The following is a 21,227-nucleotide window of genomic DNA, read 5'->3' as shown; positions in this document are numbered from 1 at the left end:
GAGGGCAGGGGACCATCTAGTCCCCTTTACTTTAGTGGACGACTCCACAGTCATCGGGATTGGGTGGAAGCGGTCGAGCAACTGCCAGTCAACACATAACTTGGTTGTCAGGGGAAGATGGTCACTAAATTGGGCATTATCAATTTTAAAGGAGGTGACATTCAAAAATAGATCCCGGGAAACCAAAACATAGTCGAGAACACTGTTGGATTTTAACCCCAGGTGGGTGAACTCTCCTGGTATGTCTGGAGGACACCTGCCGTTTAATATTATTAAATTGAGGCGTAGAGTCATCTGATAAAGCATCACTCCCGCCTTGTTGACTTTTACATCCTTTGATATTCTAGTGGGGGTGTATGCTAGATCGTAAGTTTGAGCGCCAGGGTCAGTCTGGACCAGTGCCTAGATGAGAGGGCCAAATTGTCTCTAAATTCTGGCAAGACAGACATTTTGGTCAGTGACCTGCATTTGATGGGATTTTACTCCCCTTGAAAAAACAGGTTTGTAGTCTGGGAATGCTCCTGGATCCACCTTTATTCTATAGGCCCAGGTGACTTCACTGACTAGGACTGCCTTTTACTGGCTGATAAAGGAAGTTATGATCATTCTGGACCACGATAGCTTGAACACTGTCACCCATGTGCTGGTAAACCTCCAGGCTGGATGTCTACAACATGCTCTATGTGGGGCTGCCCATAAAGTTGGTCCAAAAGCGGCAGGTGGTACAAAATGTGGCAGGTCAACGGCTCACTGGGGCAGGAGATTGCCAACACATTATCCTGCGGTAAATAACTGCATTGGCTGTCACTTGGCTACCAGGCTAACTTCAAGGCACTGGTTTTAACATATCAAACCCCATACAGCTTGGACCAGAATACCTGAAATATTATTTCATCAATCACTATGCTCTGCAGAAACCATCTTATTCAGAGTTCTGACACCTACCCTTTGGAATCCCCTCCCTTTAAATATTATGTTGTGTTTTCAGTGCCTACTGAAGACCTTCCTCTTCCCAGCAGCCTTTTAAGTAGAGATCTTTCCCAGTTTTTCATCTGCACTGGAACTGTTTCTGAGATGTTTTATTATCACTTGTTGTTTGCCACTGTGGGCTCTTTTAGGAGGAAGGGCAGAATATAAACTGATTAAATAAATAAAAACAGCTGCACATATGGGTCTTGGCACCACTGGAAGTCAGTTGCTTCTAGTGCCCATCATAGCTACTCTTTAGGTAGACACTGTGACAGCCTCTTTACCCTAAAGACTTTAACAATTTTTTAAAAACTTGGTAAAGCTATAATGCAAACTGGCACATGGTTCCCTTAAGGTTAGAGGAAGCCCATTTTTAAAAAATCTAATGGAAAGCTTAAAGTACTATTATAAGTTAAGAGTTTATCACGGCAAACTGGGCAAAACTGGCATTGCTGTCCATTGCCAAGTAACAGATGCTGGTTAAGCTGCTGTAGCCACTATTAGCACTGAAGCGGTTAAAGTCTATCCACAGCTTGAACAGCAGACAGAAAGAAAATTTAATTTTGAAGCAAAATTTCACAAGCACCGTACACTAAAATGATAAAAACCATAATTTAAAAACACTACATGCTACACTACATATAAACTGTAAGCAAAAAATACAAAGGGGGGGGGGGGAGACCAGCATAAAAGATAGGTTTAAGGAAAGTCTTCTGCTTGGATCAGCAAACTAGTTTAGACAGGAGCACTTACTTGATTGTCTGAAGAAACCTCACTCTGTCATTGATTTCATCTGGAATCTTACTGAGAATCTGTTTAAGTGCTCGTGCCTTTTCATTTAAGTCTTGGAATTCTGGCTCTGGCCTTTCAATCATATACTCTGAGGGGGTGTGAGAGAGAAAGAAATTGGTTACTTACTGCAATAAGATTAGTTTTCTTTTTCAGTGGGGATTTGAGCCTGAGTCTCCCCAAAAACCACACCAGTACCAAATGCACAATGCACATGGTGGGCAAGAACTGAACTATGAACCCACCCGGTTTTCCATCTTCAGTGTAAGACAATGTAGGTAACTAAAGTCCTAAGACATGTGCCTGACTGCCTGAAGGATGCTTGAGGGACAGACATGCCAAAGCAGGATAAGCAAATGGTGCTCTAGGTGTATGAGGGGTATTTCAGAGCCAGTAAACAGAACAAAATCCTGGATTTGCATTCAAACTGCACTTCTGTTGAACTCACAATTATTTTTCATCTCTTAAAAAAAATAAAAAACATATTTCATGATAAGAGTAGTATCAATCAGCACAATCACAGAAGTTTAGCAGAAATACCTTCTACGTCGTCAGCTGCCATGCGCAGGAGAGACTCAGTAAAGTTAACTTCAACACTTTTTTTCTCCAAAATTTTTATGATGATATCTTGTGTGAGACCTGGATTTTCCTTCTCAGCCTGCATTTCAAATAAGTTTTATTTATTTAGTACACCAACAGTCAATTTGCACCCAGCAAAAGATATCCAAGAATCACTACAGGTTCTAAATTCAAAATTATGTTTTTAAAAGCTAACCAAGCAGCACTGCATCATAATAAACATCCAGTTCTGCACCACCATTTTCTCCTTGAAAGGAAGACCTATATTTCTTGGACTGCATCAACATTTTTCATTTGTAACTTTGCCCAGTAAGCCATTTCATTTATTTCTGTGCAACATTTATTTCTATGCACTATAACAACCTTTCTTCTTTTTAACCCAACTGAAATTAAGGGACAGACTTATATACATGATTACATTTAAGTCCCTACAACATTATAGGCTGCACAGAATTAGGTATGTTCAACTTATCTTCATAGCTCTTATCTTTAGATACACCAGAATAACTTTTTCAACAGCTAGCAATGTGCATATCTTGTAACAGTAACAGGAGATAATGAACTCCACAGAGGGTAAAAAGGAGCTGCAAAACCTCACATTTCCTACATCCCATGTCTTACACTTTCCTCAGAGTGCTTTTACGGTATTGATTTTTTAGCTTTTTACAGAGGATATAACATGAAGTAGTAACAGTCAACCAGCACAGTAATGACTATACAAACTATGAAGTAAGATTGATACTTTCTGCTCCACACACCTGTGCCCAAATTCCTCTCAATTATAAACAAGGAAATCTGCACTCCCACTTCACATGCTTGTTTCTCAGAACAGAATCTAAAGGTAAACTCCAAATCCCAGGCCAGAGACAGGCTATCCTAGGCCACAAATACTGTATTGATCTTCTGTCCCTCCCTAACCCAGTCCACCAGGCTAAAGGAATGGGACACTATCTACTGCATCACCAAAGGAGGACCGCTAAGGAGACATCACCAAGTGCCCTTTCCCCTTTTACACTGGGAGACCCTGCCAGGTCAAAAGCCAAAGGCTGAATGAATTTGTTGGCTTTAGTGGTGTGCAAAATCAGGGACGATTCACACCCCAGCCAGTACCTCTTTAATCTTCTACCCTCGGGCAGGAGATATAGAAGTATAATCAGTCGTACCAACAGGCTAAAAACAGTTTCTATCAGTGGGCTGTTAGGCTGCTGAATGGAAAATAATATAGTACAACTGACTTTCGGGGTTGGTGTGTTGTGCGACAAGCACACAGAGTGCAATGAGACTGAGTGTTTGTGGGGGGTGGGAAGGCTTGGTTAATTTTATTGTACACAGGTTGTACATTGATAATAAACATTATTATTATTATTATTATTATTATTATTATTATTATTATTATTGAAATGTGCTTGTGAAGTAGCTCTCATACAAGCCAAACTGCAGCATGCAAGTCATTGCTTCCTGAACCAGCAGCCCCCCACCCCGGTGCTAGATGGAGATGCCCAAAGGACCTCTGTAGCATTAACTTAACAGAAAGATGCCTGCCCAACCATAAAGGAAGATTCCAAAAGCTCCCCAGACAGACATTGCTCATCTACTCTTATGGGCCACAATCCAGAGAACCAGATTGCTAATTCTGTCTGCTCAGTGTGTCTTTTGATATTGTTTGCCTTTAAACAGCGGCCTCCCATGTTGCATGGCAAGCCTTTCAAGAAATTAAGGGGACTTTCAAAAGCAATTTGCAATTCAGCATGGCAGAAAAGGGTACGTGTTTGAAGGGGGAAATTTCTAAGTGCCAACTGGGTTTGTGAAATCTTTTGAGGGCAAATCCTGAAGCTTCTAGATTCATGTTCCCGATGTCAAACATAAAACCTTCCTCATTGAAGCATAAGAATATAGCTTCTTTTCCTACTGGATGAATTTTCTTAAAGCATTTCAGAGTGTCAACAAAGCCCCATAACCAACTGTTTCCTAAACTAAAGTTAGCTAGTTGAGAAGAGTGTTTTACATCTTTTGCTTAAAGATACAATATTCCCAGGTACACACTTGAGTCTTTTAAGTTGCCAAAATTTCTTCTTGAACCATGGGCACACAAAAAGGAGTATAGTACTTTCAAAGCAAATTCTACTAATGCCATATCAAGAAGTATTTTAGTTCCTTGTCCCTGGAAACCAAGCATTTCAGAAGCCGTAATATCTCTACCAAAAACAAAAAAATGTTGGGAGTGAAGTTGCTTAAACTGGTGCAGTTATGCTTCAGTAATTCATGTCCGCTTAGTGACAGAAGGTAGAAGAAAAAGCACCGAGCTTACATGCTGTCAAAGTTAAGCTGTACTCCTAGACAAGAAATGGGACAATCTGAACATAAGCCATACAATTTGGCAGTATTTTTTTTATAGGGCCAGAAATTTAACCATAACTTCTTATCCATAAATAAAGCCCACTTCTACTAGAAGAAAAAATGTGCAACTGATTTACAAAGAGTGCAATTGTGCTCATTCAAAATACAAGGTTGTAAGTAACAAGCCAAAAGCTTGTGGCAAAAGAGCACTGCTGATTATTAAAGTTTACAATAGGTAAAGGTAAAAGGACCCCTGACCATTAGGTCCAGTCATGACTGACTCTGGGGTTGTGGTGCTTATCTCGCTTCATTGGCCGAGGGAGCCGGCGTACAGCCCCCGGGTCATGTGGCCAGCATGACTAAGCCGCTCCTGGAGAGCCAGAGCAGTGTACGGAAACATTGTTTACCTTCCCGCAGGAGCGGTACCTATTTCTCTACTTGCACTTTGACGTGCTTTCGAACTGCTAGGTTGGCAGGAGCAGGGACCGAGCAACGGGAGCTCACGCTGTTGCGGGGATTCAAACCGCTGACCTTCTGATCGGCAAGTCCTAGGCTCTGTGGTTTAACCCACAGCGCCACCCGCATCCCTAAAGTTTACAATACTGAGTAACAAATAATTTTGATATGAAGTGTTTAACTATGACTATATTTCATTTTACGCATTTGTTAGAGGCATGATTGGTTTTCACATAACAAAATCTAAATCATTTTATTTGAGACACTTGCAGTTCTTTTAAACAGTGGCCAAGGTCGCAGCCCCCAGAATATAAAGCCATGCTTTCTAATTTCTTTGGTTCAAGCAGCAACTGTCCCAGGAACTACAATGAGTGGAAAAACTCATTGGACTTCCCACCATGCTCTTTGTGCTCTAGCCCAAGGAAGAAAACAGATACCAAGGGATAATCACAGCTGCATTTCTAGGCTCTTTAAGAAACACAGCCCAATGAATGCCACAGCAGTCTTTCCAAAGGGTGGGAAGCAAAGGTGGGCTAATTCCAACTCACTTCTCAGACCTCAAAACCAAAGCCATGGCTATCTCTGTTGTATCTCCTTTAAAGTACTGTGAGAGGGAACCCTTTTAAGCCTTTTGTGACCAGGGAAACAATACAGTAAATGACAGGAAGAGGAGAGAGCATGAATGGGACCAGGTTTGAAATGGGAGACTGGAATAGCAAGGTCAGAGAAAAGGAGCAGAATCTCCTTAAATGTCTGCAAATCTGGAATACATCACCAATGCCATAGGGCATAGGCATTTAACTTATGAAGTTAGACCAAGTCAGGGTATCTAGCCCAATACTTCTACTCTAGAAGATCTTCAATGTCTCTGCAAAGGTCATTCACAATTCCTACCAAAGATACCAGAATTTAACTAGGACCTTTAGCATGCAAAGCAGATGCTTCACATCCGAGCTATAGCCAAACAGCAGATAGCTTTCTGCCTGTCTCAACCAGATGCATGCTAATTAGTGCAGGAAATGGGAATTTGTTTGGGGTCCCTAGGGAGAAGAAAAGTAATGGATCAGGACAGAACAAGACCAGTAGCTAAATCCAGTATGCAGTTAATCCAATTTTTACATTGCTGTATGAAGCTCATGTACAAATACACACAATGTTAATTATTCTTACCTTAATAAAAGCTGCTCTCAGTGTCTGAGCTGCAGATAGATTTACTCGTTCTAGCTGCAAGGTGGAGTTAAAAGTAAATTGTTACACTAATATAAAACATGCAAAACAAAAAACACTTTGCCTTATGAAACTCCACTTCCAAATTTTCTGTCAACTTACTTAAGCTGATTCTATGTTTAAGAGTAGCAGACACCGTCTCTCAGCTCAAAATTAAGGGTTCACACAGCCACTTATAAGCATAAAATTAGATAGCATGGTGATTTTTTGCTCTCTATATTCACATGGCAAAATGGTTGTGAATGGAGCAAAGACCTGAAAATTACTGGTTAGCTGGTAGAATTTGACAGCTGGTGGAGAACCATTTCCACAAAGGCCAAGGTTTTGACTAACATACAACCAGGGGTGGTGCAGTGATGCATTGCAACAATCCATTCATAGGACAGACAAAAAAAGGACTCCCTAAAGATTTACAGTCGTGTTTAACAGACTCAAGGGTGACAACTGGAACACAGATTATAGACAGACATAATGAGATGCTTATACTTCCAAGGAGTGTGTAATAATTGTAAAGATAATTTAATATTTATATATGTTTTTCTTAAATGCACACCAGAGAAGGGCTGTTCCCTTGAATACTTAAACAAAAACAAAAGTTCCAGCTTCCTGGATCAGCAAATATTTCTGGATTTTACCATTTTAAAACAGGTCAATTCTGTGAAACTGCAGAAACATAGTACAAGACTTTCTGCCATCTCTGTGGCTGCCTAAAACCTGGATACTAATTAAAACCAAGTGAGTTTACATTTCAGAAACTTGCATATGCTGAGAAGTATCTTGAGAGCATATAAGTCCTGAAAAGAATGCCAGAACTAAGAAACAAACTGGGGCCAAAAAAGTTAAGGTTATAGATATTGATTTCATGGAAATAAGCCAAGCCAAAGAAAGATAGAAAGCAGGACTCATTAGTGCAGTTTGTAAAGACTTGGTAGAAAATGTTAGCTTACCAAGTATAAACAGTATGTTAGGGTATCCTCTAACCTCCTGCTTCCCAAACACTGTAATACATAGAAAATCAACTAGAAGGCATGTTACCTCATTAAAGACAGGATACATAACAGCATAGAGAGGCATGGAAACCATAGAAGTGGTCTCTGCTTCATTCTTCATCTCTTCCATTGTCATCCTCATTCAAAGACCCACTCTTGAAGAAAATGGCTATCAAAGCAGTGGACTTCTCATTCAATGAAGCGTTTCTTCTTTCTTCTAGTTGTATCAGAATGCTTAGAGCACTTTAAAAAACTACCCTGGAAGGAAGAGAGAGAGAGAGAGAGAGAGAGAGAGAGAGAGAGAGAGAGAGAGAGAAGGCTTCATTATGATCAGTATCACTTTTCAGACAAGAAGTACTACCAAAAATGTAATGCAGTAGATTCAGTACTGCCCCAATGAGCTCAGTTCCCTTCTAATCAAAGTTCAAATGTGCTGCAGGTTAGCTGATGATCTGTATGCAATTAATGCAGTTCTTGAGGATTTATCACAAGTTCTCATTTCAGCCACTTTCTTGAAAAGAGCAATGAAAATGAGAAATGATGTCTTTAAAATGCTAAAGGTCAATACTATTTTTACAATTTATACAGTAAGCGTTCATCAGCGCTAGCGAAGTTAGTCATACATCCAACAGTGACTTGCTTGGAAAGTGATCGAACAGCCCCAAAATAGCAAGTAACATGTAAGCTGTATGTATGCCAGCATAATGTCATCTGCAAAGGCAATAGCCGATGGTCTATTTAACAGATTTACTGTATAGGTATGACTATGCTGTAATAAGTTTAAAATGTACAAAAAGCTACACAAACCTCTATGCTTAGGTTGCTTTAAAACAAACAAAAGTCTCAAGCTCTGTTTTCATAAGGGTGTGCCAGCAACTGTTAGCTCAATGGAAAATAATGGTTCATGAAACCAAATCTGGTTTGAGATCCTCCACCCTGCCCTGCCCAGCCCAGCCCAGCCCAGCCCAGAGAACAGTGGACCTGAATTTCAAGTATTGGTAAGGAATTACTCCTATTTCACGGAGGATATGAAAAACTATGCTGGAAAAGCATTAACCAAGTGTATGCCTAAAAATTTGATCTTAACAATTAAGTATGCCAACTCTGACACATCTGAAATATTTTTTTATCCTCATGAGAAGTTTGTGGAGGACATATATGTTTCAAAATATCTATTAAATGGGATTTTAATAATATGACAGGTAAAATTAATCTAGTCCATTGGGCTTCAACCAGTGACCCAGGCAACACTAGCGGGTTGCCTTCAACCCAAATTGAGTCACAAAGCAACACAATCTCTTTTTTAGGTTATATGTTAAACTGATAAGAGAAAAAGCAAGGAAGAATCATAGAATTGTAGAGTTGGAAGGGACTCTGAGGATCATCTAGTCCAACCACTGTTCAAAATCGTACAGGCCGAAGACTTGTTTCGTGACTGACACGGGTCCAATTGCGACCATGCAGAGATCTCTGGATGCCAGGTTGGCAACTGACATCTCTGGCCCCTCCAGCTTTTTTAAGCAGGTAAGCAGAAGAACTTATTTATTGCATTTATATCCCACCCTTTTCTCCATGGACTACAGTATATGCTTTCCTCCCCATCTCAGTTAATACCTACAATGTCCCTGTGAGGTAGGCTAAGAGACTGTGACTGAACCAAGGTCACCCGGTGAGTTTTATGACTTGAGTGGGGATTTGAACCCTGATCTTCCAGGTCCTAGTTTGACATTCTAATCACTATACCACACTGGCTTCCTAGAATACAGTGGTGCCCCGCAAGACGAACGCCTCGCAAGACGGAAAACCCGCTAGACGAAACCCCTATGGGGTTGCTTCGCAAGACGAAAAAATCTTGCGCGTCCCCACGGGGTTTTTTCCGCTCCCCCCCCTTTTCCTAAGCCGCTTATCAGCTGTTCCGCTGATAACCCGCTTAACAGCTGATCACGAAAAGCCGCTAGAGCGCTGTAGCGCTAATCCGCTAAGCTGTCAATGGGCTTGCTTCGCAAGACGAAAAAACCGCTAGACGAAGAGAATCGCGGAATGGATTCTTTTCGTCTTGCGAGGCACCACTGTACTGCTATGGGAGAGCTATATAAATTAAGTAAGTAAATAAATATGGGTAAAGCAAACCTGGAATATTTTCCTTTAAGCTTGAATTTGTTTTATTCTGGATTGTTTTATTTGATGTTTTAATGTGCTGTAAACTGCTTTGAGATTTTTTTGTTTAAAATATAAAGCCATATAGAAATGAGTAATAATGATAATAATTCCCACAGCAAAAAGAAAGGCACCTAAACAATCCATTGTAGCAACTGTAACCTAGGTTTAAGATGCCATTTGGTAATTGGCTTATATATGTGTTGTAACACTGACTCCAACCCCCTGCCTTGGAGGAATATGCAGCTGTCCTGTATGGGTACTGAACTTGCAACCTTGGTGTTATCAGCATCACACTCTAATCAACTGAGCTATAAAGTGGTACAGTGGAAACTGTGAGCAAAGGAGATGGAAAGTAAGGGGGAATGAAGGGAGAAAGGGCAAAAGAAAGATTCAAAGTTTCCTAGATTTCAGGATGGACTAAAGGAGAGTGCCGAGTCTGAAAAGGTTGGAAATTACTGCTCCAGTTTCTACCAAATCACTTTATGATCCTGTCTCATACAAAAGCTAACTTCCATTATCCATGCATTGCCTCAGTCAAGAGCTCCTTTCTTATTTCCTTCACCTTTAAGTATAAAAAACTCATTTTGAGGTTAATGTTAGCTGCACAGCCTCTAGAATGTCAGGTTCATCTAATAAGGTATTGAACAAGTACATTCATTCACCCAAGCATGAGTAAATGGGTAGGAAAATGGGGGGGGGGGGAGAGAGAGTTTAAAGTGATGCACATTGGACCAAAAATATTTCACATATATGCTCATGGGGTTTAATGGCCAGCAACAAGTCCTTGGAGTCAAAGTGGATAATTCAGTGAATATGTTAATCCAATGTACAGAAGCTGTGAAAAAGACAAATTCCATTATAGGGATCATTAGGAAAGGAATTGAAAACAAAATTGCAAATATCACAATGCCAATTTACCAATCTATGGAGGGATCACACTTGATGTAATACGCAGAGTTCTGGTTGCCTCATCTCAAAAAGGCCATTGTAAAGATGGAAAAGGCTCAGAAAAAGACAAGCAAAATGATCAAAGGGATGGAACAACCTCTATGAGGAAAGGGGGTTTTAGTTTAAGGGGGAAAGTGAGTAAGCGGAGATTTGGTAGAAGTGCATGAAATTATGCATGGTGCAAATAAAGTGGACAGAGCAAAGTTTTTCATCCTCTCTCATAACACTAGAACTCAGGGACATCCAATGAAGCTGAACACTGGAAGTTTCAGGACAGACAAAAGAAAGTACTTCTTCACACAGCACATAGACAGATGGGAGGGGTATAAATAAGAATAATATTATTATTATTATTATTATTATTATTATTATTATTATTATTATTATTACAGTTACAACTCTGGAGTTTTCACCCACAAGTAGTAGTGATGGTCGCCAACTTGGATGGCTTTAAAAGAGGATTAGACAAATTCATGTAGGTTAAGCCTATCAAGGGCTACTAGCTACAATGTTCTACATCCACTGTCAAAGCAGCATGCCAGTTGCTGTGAATCACAAGTGGGGATTGTTATACTCTGCTTCTGCTTGTCTGCTTCCCATAGGGATCTGCTTAACTAGTTTGAGAGCAGGATGCAGGACTAGATGGACCACTTGCAGACTCTTCTTATGAGACATGAGGATAACCAACTCCACAAGTACTGCCTGCAAGGCTGGTTTTATCTAACCTCACGCTAAATTCAGCATTTCCCTAGCAAAGAAAGGTTAAGTTTTGAAGAAGGAAGATGACATCTGTCTAGCTACACTGCAGTAAATTTACTGGTTTACAGACAAAAAGCTTAGGGGAAGCTACAGCAAGGCAATTAACCTTGACCAATTTTCTAATGTATATTCTCTCAGCATGCAAGCCAAATAGAAAAGCAAATAGAAGCTGGCAGCTGTGTATTTGGCCAAAGTACAAACATACTGCCAAGCCAAGTTGGCGTACACTATTTCTACACTTAGCTTTTTACAGAAATTAACACTCATGCTTTAGAAGAGACTGCAGCCTCCAGTCAGGATTTCTGAAAATAGCTGAAAGTGGATTTCAAAAGAACATTTTGGGCTAATGAAATGAACACCATCTTCTGCTCCCAAAAAACTCTCAGGTGCCACAAAGTGCAATTACATAGATGTGCACCAACATATAACAAACCTGTGTTTTTTCACCCCAATGGTAAAAGCAGTTAACACACTGCTGTAATGCACTGCAAATACCTGACAGCCAGTAGTGCACAGAGGTAGTAATAATAACAAATTCAGGTACTGGGCATCACCATCAGCCAATATTTAGGCACCTTGGCATTGGAAGACTCTGGAATTTCTCCAGGACCAAACAGAAACATTAGCAACACATAAGCATATGAGAGCCCAAATTAATTGTCTTACTTCTGTATTGAACTCAAATTTCAGGTATGCTTTCAGAGCTGAAACCATTTCATACTGAGAGCACCAGACAAAATTATGAGCCAGTGTGAGTCTTGAACAGAGCTAAATTTTCAGTTCTCAAGTACCAGCATCAAAAATCTAGGTGTGTAGGATTTTATCAGATCCCAAATTTTGAAGGGGAATATAATTAAATTAGATGAAGAATGAAATACTTCCCTGCTGGTTTGTTCTATCTGTTGGGGAGATACAGCAGTGCTTGGAGAGGACAGAAACAGGACTCTTAAAGGAAACTAACAATTATCCTAAATGGAAATTCACATACAATTGTCCAAAAATAATCTAACTTTTATGATTTGCATACAATGCTCTGTTTATACTCTTACTTGTACAAGTGTTCAATATATGGCAACTTCTTCAGTGCATACATAGTCATGAGTACCATAATATTCAGCATTTCTCTACATAATTATTTTGACCTAGTTTACCTTGATATGCCACAGGGGAAACTGCTATTAAGAACTACCTGCTCTTAATAAAGTCTATGAGAAGATTTTCATTCCAGAAGAGAGTCTGTTCTCTAAGTCTTGAAATTTCAGTCCCACAGTTACTAACACCTTTCTTTAAGCTCTTTATGGAATTACCTGCTTTTTTAAAAAAATTAACTCTTATTATTTTATCTTATCATGATGACTAATGACTTACCAAATCCAGGGCAGGTACTGCCAAACCAAATCAGATCACAAGGCAGTTTACCACTTCTAATAGTAGCTAATTACAGCTGCTTAAGGGGGAAATGGGGCCCGTCAACCTGGGAAGGTAGCTTATCTGGAAGAAGAAAAACTCTGATCCTAAAGCTCTGCTGACTTGCGGCTATACTCATGCGTGAGGAAAAACCTGTACTCGCTGCCTTTCAGGACACCTTTGAGAGAAGAAAAGGCTAAGGAGTAAACCCTATACAAATCTGGAGTGGAGTCCCTAAGATGGTTGGGAGGAGTCCTGTACTCTTTCCTTCTGGCAACTCCTGCAGCCAAGCTGGTGCCAAATGTTTTGCTCTGCTTTCCTTTGGACCACATCAGTGAAGCACCAGGTGAAAATGTTCATCTTTAACCAGGCATTTGGTTGATTGTCATCCAATGCCCTTTTAAAAATGTGGGGTTGGGGGGGGCTTGTTTGTTTTTATTTTGATTATGTATTCTGTTTTTATATTGTGATTTAATCCTTTGAATTGCCCTCCGGATGCAGGGCGAAATATAAATTTAATAAATAATAATAATCTGGGCAGCCCAGGACCTCCAACCACATTGCCCAGGCCTGCACCCTGGGGAGGTCACTGGGTGCTGCTAATGCAGCAAAAACAATGCGGGAGGCAGCACATACGAGTTATCTGTCTCTGTAGCCACAGCAGGAGCTGCGATTTTCCAGCTGCCTGGTTTAAGCCCTGAAGTAGCAGTCCATTGCCCAAGACAGACGGATGCCAACAACAGTTGCTTAGGAGGTGGTGGCAGAAATGTTTTCAGCACCATTTAGAAATCAGTAAGTAACCTTCACCCATTCTTCTGTGCTTATCTATAAAACTATGTAGTGTTTTTTGGGAGAGAAGTGCTGGCCAAACATTATGAATTTAACAGAATGGCCCTCCATATTTGATTTTTAAGCACAATCCAGGATGTCCGTGTTGACCTTTACAGTGCTAGACTCACCATGGAAGATGGCTGCCTAACTGCTGCAGAACCCTATCTGCTAATGATGTGCTACAGTCTGTGGCAAAAACAAGAAGTTTACATGGAGAACAACATTATCATTACTGTCACTTAATTCTACAACTTCCTACCCTTGGAGTCTGTCAAAGTTTAAGAACATTTCAGCAGTGATACAAAAACAGTAAACTGTTTAAGTGTCTGATGGTCTGAAATAAGCATGTTTATTTAAAGGCTAACACTTTTCTCTCTCAAAGTACTAGTAAGCTGCCATGGTTTAGAAACAAGCAACAATACATTTTGAAGGAAAATAGCTTTTCTAACCAATTTTTGCTTCTGCAAGTACATCACTTATTTGCTTACCCATTATTTAAAAATTCTATATAAATATTATTAGATTAAAGGTAAAGGTAAAGGTACCCCTGCCCGTACGGGCCAGTCTTGACAGACTCTAGGGTTGTGCGCCCATCTCACTCAAGAGGCCGAGGGCCAGCGCTGTCCGGAGACACTTCCGGGTCACGTGGCCAGCGTGACAAAGCTGCATCTGGCGAGCCAGCGCAGCACACGGAAACGCCGTTTACCTTCCCGCCAGTAAGCGGTCCCTATTTATCTACTTGCACCCGGGGGTGCTTTTGAACTGCTAGGCTGGCAGGCGCTGGGACTGAGCAACGGGAGCGCACCCCGCCGCGGGGATTCGAACCGCCGACCTTTCGATCGGCAAGCCCTAGGCGCTGAGGCTTTTACCCACAGCGCCACCCGCGTCCCAATTAAAAAACTAATAAATAGGTCTAGGGTTTTCATTAAGGGCAGTTCCAAATGACAAGTTTCCTGGTGCACAAACACAGAGCTCTTCTTCATTTGTTATGAAGAATCCAGGCACCTTTCTTCAATGTTTTTTTCTTTATTAAAAAATTTTCACAGGGGACAGGCAGCTTAGGATGCAATGGATCTGTTTCAGCTAGTGTTACCATATTTTTCGTCCCATAGGACGCACCTAGTTTTTTGGGGGGGAAATAAAGGGAAAAAAATTCCCTTTATTTCCCCCCCAAAACCAGGTCGGGGAACAGCGGGATGGTGGCGCTGCGCCTCCTTGCTGTCCCCCGAGCCTGTGGGGCTGGCCGATGTCTGTCCGGCACGTGGGGCGCTCTGCTTCAGGGCGCCCCTCGCGCCGGGCAGCAGGCTGCTATCCGCAGCGTGGGGAGCCCTGCGGGGAACTCCCGCAGGGCTGCCTAGGCTGCGGATGTGTTCCTGAAGCCTGGAGAGCGAGAGGGGTCGGTGTGCACCGACCCCTCTCGCTCTCCAAGCTTCAGCGAAAGCCTGCATTCGCCCCATAGGACGCACCCAGATTTCCCCTTCATTTTTGGAGGGGGAAAAGTGCGTCCTATAGGGCGAAAAATACGGTAAGTCCCCAATCCCAGCTCAGCCAAATATGCGCAGGTGTAATTTGTTCTTCCTATCTGAACCAAAGCTATCTGAGCCAAGGCCAGTATAAGTCCTCAAAAGGGGGCATTCCAATGGCGGGACTGGAGCAGGGGAGAATGGATTTAGGCTGGATCATAAGCTCAGTCACATAACCTGGGAACCCAACACAGAACTCTAATTTAAAGGATCATTCTCTCCCTCCGCCAAGCTTAGACAGAGCTGCGTCAGCCCCACTGATGACCAGGGTTTGGATTTGGTGTAACTTTCTGCTGGCTTAACTCATACTGGCTTGCTTTCCATCAGTTTCTTGTACATAAGATTGCTCACTGTCACATTGCAATATAAATTTTCCCAACTATATGAACATTTACAAACAAAATTGTGTTTGTATTATTGGGCACTGAACTTTCCAGAGCAGAGACAATATTATTCTGGCACTTGGGGAAATGCCATTCTTTCACCAACTAGTGCAGCTTTTAAAACAGAGCATCCTGCGTATAATGTGGCAGCATAAGGATCACAAGCCACTTCTTGAAACTATCAGTAAAAAGTAATACATTTCATTACTTCTGCTCCTCCACCATATCTGCACCTATTTTGTGTATCTTTAAAGTTTAATTATAAAAAATAATGAATACTACCAGGAAGACTACCTAAACCTCAAAAAGTATAATTACATGGACATTCTGAATGGTGTGGGATTACAATTCATCTGTGACCCTAAAGATGACTAGCAACAGTAGCAGTGTTAGAAACTCAGATACATAAGCTAGGAGCCAAATGGCTCCTTAAACTCGGGTTTCAGTCGCCAAAATGGAATGTCTGGTTGCCATTTTTGAGCAAGACACCTCTAAAGTATTATTTTTCAAATGAAGTACTGATTGTCATTGATTCTCGGTTAAATATCTGGCTAATTCAGATGACAACTTTGAGCTAGGTTGAAAGTTTTGAGAACTTAGAGAAGAAAAGTCACTTGATCCAGGGACAGTCCACATATATTGCCCCATTCCAAACTCTTTTTCTGAATGGTGACTGCTCCTGCTTAGGCTCCATTGAAAAAGCATTTTTATTCCAGAAATTCATTCCGACTGTGCAGATACAATATAACTGAAAGAATTCTACAGGATGTGTTAGTAGCATGTGTGAACATTCCAGATCCAATGATCCCCAGACATGTACTTCCAGATGTAGGACATGTCAGGCACCATCCTGGCACCTAGGCATCTTCACTTGGTCACAAGTGGTCAATTGCCAGGTGCAAAATGTGTCTGGCGCCTGGCTAAATTTGAACACTGATAAGTAATGTTCTAATGGGAAAAGCAACATTTTGCTAATGTTACTTTAAAAAAAAAAAACCCTCAAAAAGAAGGTACGTCAGATGCTAAACAGCTTTGTACCTGGCTATTTCTGTAGTCTTCATTAACTTACAAAAACTGAAAGAACATTCAAATCCATATGATATGGATCAGTTTCATTTTCTGTTTTTCAGATGCATTATGAGATAAACAGCCCATAAAAGAATCCAGGCAACTCAAAAGATCCAGGAACTGCCACTATCAACTGTATAAACACAAGTGTTTCACATAAATGAGTGTTAAGCCAATAAAGGCTTCAAATGGAATGAGCACCATTACTACACACTAGCTACTGTCATTAGATTAATCTCTCTTTACCATGAAGCAATACACTAAAGATCAGCACCTCTTTTTAAGAATCCTACCTCTAGACTTCAAGACTGCCTGTCTCACAATTTCAGTATACAGTGGTACCTCTGGGTACGAATGCTTCAGGTTACGAGCTCGGCTAACCCGGAAGTAGCTGCTCCTGGTTGCGAACTTTGCCCCAGGATGCAAACGGAAATTGCGTGCCAGAGGTGCGCACAAAGCAGGAGGCCCCATTAGCGAAAGCGTGCCTCAGGATAATAATGGTTTCAGCTTAAGAATGGACCTCCGGAATGAATTGAGTTCGTAACCAGAGGTACCACTGTTCAGTATTTACTGCCTGGCATTTGTCACCAAACAGCCCTGTTCCCTGGCCATGTTAGAAAAATGGTCTCTAAAATTCTCCAAGTCTCAGGATTCCAAAGCTGCTCAGCCTGGTCACATCAAGATGGAGACACGTATACCCCTCTTGCCTTCTCCAGCTAAAAAATGGGAGCCTTGGTTCAAAAGGCAGAGGACCTATCAATAACAATTTGTCTTTGACAGCAACCTGCATGCTCAGTTCAATGACTCCAAAGCAAACTCTTTAGCTACTGTACTCACTCTTCTTGCCTTCATCCTAGCAACCCTCACAGTACTTCCAAGCCACATGACAACATAGTATAACCTAATAAACAAAATAACTAAGCTATGCCCAATGACGTGCAGTGGAAACATTTTCTGAGTTTTATTTTCCGCAACTTTTTTGTTCATTTCATAAATTCCTTTGTGACAACGAATCATAGAATAGTAGAGTTGGAAGTGACCCCAAGGGTCATCTAGTCTAATCCCCTGCAATTTAGGAATCTCAACTGGATCATACATGACATCATACATCCAACCTTTGTTTAAAAACCTCCAAGGAAGGAGAGTGAGTGGATAACTACATGTGCAGTATTAGGTAAACTTGACTATTTCAAAGTCTTCAGCTTTGTTTACTAAATATAAGCAAAATAAACATGCAAAGGTAGATCATTCTCTAGGTTATCCCAAATCTTAGCAATAAAGATGGAACATTTTCAATGGAAATTACTCTATGCAAGTTATCCTAATATGCCAAGGATTCCCCCCCCCCCAAAGTACTCCCTCTGCCTATACCTATTCTATTGCCACCCCACTCAAGAATCCAACTCCACCCTCTGTTATCCATGCAAGAGAATGCCACAACTGCCCTGGCTATAGCAGAGCAAAGGTCCCACCTAATCCAGAATTCTGTTGGAATCCCCTGCATCCAATGGCCCAAGAGCCCTCTTCATGTGTGGACACACAACAGCAACACCACTCCAGTGAAGTACCGGTCTACTGAAACAGATGAAAGCACCAAAAACATACCTGGGCTACTTCCTGCTACGGGCTGTATAATAATACAAAACTCTTGACCGAGCGCCTATCTATGAAAGCTACTCCTTGCATGCAGAAAACTGAGCACATGTAGGAAATGAGCACCCAACCTTTCCCACGATATGCCAGCTTTCCTCCCCATGCCAGAAAGCATTAATAATAGTAATAATAAAAACATGGCCCACCACATTACCACCTGCAACCTGAAGGGAGACAGTCTCTTTTCTTTTTCGTCAAGGGGGAAAATTATATTTACTGTATCTATCTGCAAACACACATCCTCCCTTACTTCAAAAGGCCTAAGGTCTCTTCCCCATGGAGACTGCTTCCTCTTCCCGGTTCTTCCCCCCACCCCACTTCCCTCTCTCCCTCCGACCTTCCCCGCCTACCCTTGAGGTGTATTTGCCCCCCCCCCAGCACGAAAGCCATCCTAGCCCCAAATCCTCCCCAACGGGACACGCCATACCTCCCCGCTTCGCAGCGCTGGCACCTGCGCCCCCCGCCCCGTCCCTCGCCTCCCAGGGAGACACACCGGCCTGGCCTCTCCCGGCAACTCTCTTCCGCTTGGGAGACCTCGGGGCGGGTCGGGGAGAGGCCCTGCCCCTCCGGGGAGAAGGCTGGCTGGGTGGGGGGACCTCTCCTGCTTGGGGCTCCTCCGAGCTGCGCCTGACGGAGGCGACTAGGCCCCTCGCCGGCTCTAGCCCGGCCACGGGATTCTCCAAGGCCTCTTACGCCTCCGGGGCGGCGTAACCTCTGCGGCGCGGCTAGGCCCCGCGCAAACCTACCAGTGACCCCTGCGGACATTGCCGGCGCTAATGATAAGGGTAATAGGAATGGCTGAGGTAAACGACGACGACAACGGCGGTAAAGGCCGCCGGAGTCGCAGCAGTTAAAGCTCCTTACCTCCCCTCCCTGCCCCACCCGCCCCTCGAAGCCTTTTAGGGCTCCCGAGCGGGCTCCGCCGTCGCTGCTCCCGGAAGTACCAGCCGGAAAGGAAGCGCCCTCCACTCCTCCTCCTCTCGCCAGCCGCCGCCGCCGCCGTTACCACACAACCAGGCGTTGTCCGGAACTAGCCGGCGACCGCGCGGGCCCATGGGACCTGTAGTCCGCTTCTCGGAAAGACTACAGCTCCCGAGAAGCATTGCGGGAGGGACGAAGCCAGGCGACGGAGGAGGGGAAAAGGGAGGCATGAGAGGGGCCAGGAGGAGGGTGGGGGAGCGAGCCAATCAGGGTGCGGGACTGGGGAAGGAGGCGTGGCGTTGACCATGTATGGGAAACAACGGGGCGGGGAAAAGGGAAACTATTCCAGGCGCTGAGAGACTAGAGAGAAACAACCCCGGAGGCGGTGCTCGCGCTCGCTTGCTGCTGCTGCTGCGTTCGCTGCTCCGGTGAAAGGAGCTGCTGCTGCTGCTGCGGAGCGAGCCAGGGGTGCAGCCACACCTGCAACAGCTGCGTCGCCCGCATCGCCAGACCGGCTCTCAGGTAGGCGAGCGCGCCGACAGCAGCAGCAGCAGCAACCCTGCTGCAGCCAGCGCCGCTTGTGCGGGGTGGAAGAAGCAGAGCTGGGCTTATCTCTCTTTCTTAAATAGGATAGTTATTTTCAGCGCTTTTGAAAGAACGGCGCAAGGGGTTGCGTTTGGCGGTGTTCTCAAAAAGATTTTTTTTAAAAAAAGGTCCCCTTGCTGCTCAAAAGAACGGCACGCTGCTCCTTTTTCTTTTATCGCGAATGCCAGATGTTTCAGCCAAACAACTTAAGCCACTTTCGATCTCTTAGGAAATGCCGCCTCGGTTTCGTAGACGCGGCTTGGCGAATCCCTCCGAGGCACTGATAAAGAGCCGCGGCTGTTTTCTTCCCTCTGGTGCCTAAGAAGGGTGTATATATATTCTTGTGCCCGCATATTATGCAAACGAGACGCGTTTCCTCAGAAACAAAAGCCAAACTAAGCCCTGCGATCTTTTCTTTCTCTTTCTTTTCCTCATCGGGATTTTGGCCAATGCCCGATTTCTCTGAGTCATTAGAGAAAATGCTCCTTTTACTCGTTTTCACCCATTGCCATTCTCCGTAAGCGGCGATTCACATGTGCTCTTTGCTGGGAGTCATTCAGACAATGCTGCCATTTACTGTAGGAGATGTGCAGAACTTTAAAATGTAACGCTGAGAAGTAGCATTTTAGTGTTCGTGGGTGCGTCTCTCTGTGTGTGACAGAGGCGCTATTATTGCTGCCTCTTAATATGTATCACCTTAGATTAGGCGCTCTTGATATTTGTTCGAGATGCTATCTGTGTTAATTTCATACCTATCTCCTCCTACGGTGCCTTCTGCTGCAAAGCATCAGGGTTTCTCTTAATGAACTGTTTTTGAAACATGTTGGACGTTTTATATTGAATCTTTGTGTACAGTATATTGAATATCAGTCAAGTAAAAGTATCCCCAGCCTATGGGCATTGTATATTTTCATGTCTGTTGATAGAAACTGAAATCGGTGGCAGTTTCGCCATTGACTTCAAGTGCATCATTGTTTAGTAGATTTAGCTGCTGTTAAAAGAAGAAAATGAAAGTGAGTTCTCAAACTGTGTATTAAACAATCTTACCAACAATAGGAAAGGAGGTGATGTAGTGATGTAGAAGGGGTGAATTATGCAGTTTTAACAAGCCATCTACATTTGGGTCTCCAGTACACTTAAGGTTATAATTCTCTGTACGCTGTCTTAGGAGTATGCCCCATTCAACACAGATGGGTTTACTTCTGTGTAGAGATCTGGTTGTGTGCTGAGAAACTTGGATCTGCAGCCTAATTCTGGAAATGTTTACTCAGAAGAAGGCCCTTCTGAATTCATTGGGACATACTTCTGGATAAGTGTGCAGAGATTTATTCCTATTAATCAGTGAATCTGCTTTATATTATGCTTCCAATTATATAATCTGCATGTCTCTAGATGGTTGCTAATGCATGCCACTTGCAAATACGAGAGTTCTTTGATTAGAACTTTGGAAGTTTCACATTTCATGTGAAATTGCAGAACCAAAAGTTGGTGTTTAAAATTAAGCCAGGGGAAAGAGAATCGGGAATCTTTCATACTAGTTGCATCAGATCATTGACCCTGTCAACCAGTGGTGATAATGGAGAACTACTCTGCAGAAAATCTGTGTTACCTTTGAAACTGCTGCCTTTGAAACTACTGCCTCT

General features: G+C 42.8%; 2 protein-coding genes across 6 annotated transcripts in view; one reads left to right on the top strand and one right to left on the bottom strand.

Annotated features, from left to right (window-relative positions):
• Positions 1-19,129, bottom strand: part of PDCD10 (programmed cell death 10) — a 28,261-nt gene extending 9,132 nt beyond the window's left edge. The window contains exons 1-5 of one of the 5 annotated variants that reach the window (XM_028731475.2): positions 19,023-19,129; positions 7,393-7,604; positions 6,301-6,354; positions 2,299-2,416; positions 1,723-1,849 (exon numbers count right to left, since the gene is read on the bottom strand). In XM_028731475.2, the coding sequence (XP_028587308.1) occupies positions 1,723-1,849; positions 2,299-2,416; positions 6,301-6,354; positions 7,393-7,488 (395 nt within the window). In that variant the 5' untranslated portion in view covers positions 7,489-7,604; positions 19,023-19,129. The other 4 variants (XM_077929793.1, XM_028731478.2, XM_028731476.2 and 1 more) reach the window with 4 other exon arrangements.
• A 236-nt stretch (positions 19,130-19,365) lies between these two features.
• The window catches only part of SERPINI1 (serpin family I member 1), a 97,490-nt gene continuing 95,628 nt past the window's right edge, over positions 19,366-21,227 (top strand). Inside the window, exon 1 of the mRNA XM_028731479.2 lies at positions 19,366-19,521. The gene's annotated coding sequence lies outside the window, so the exon portion shown is untranslated. The remainder of the gene's footprint in view (positions 19,522-21,227) is intronic.

This window comes from Podarcis muralis, chromosome 6 (genome assembly GCF_964188315.1).
Source record: "Podarcis muralis chromosome 6, rPodMur119.hap1.1, whole genome shotgun sequence".
Taxonomy (NCBI): domain Eukaryota; kingdom Metazoa; phylum Chordata; class Lepidosauria; order Squamata; family Lacertidae; genus Podarcis; species Podarcis muralis.
Note: the sequence above shows the minus strand (reverse complement) of the source record. Positions and strands in the feature narration are given on the sequence as shown.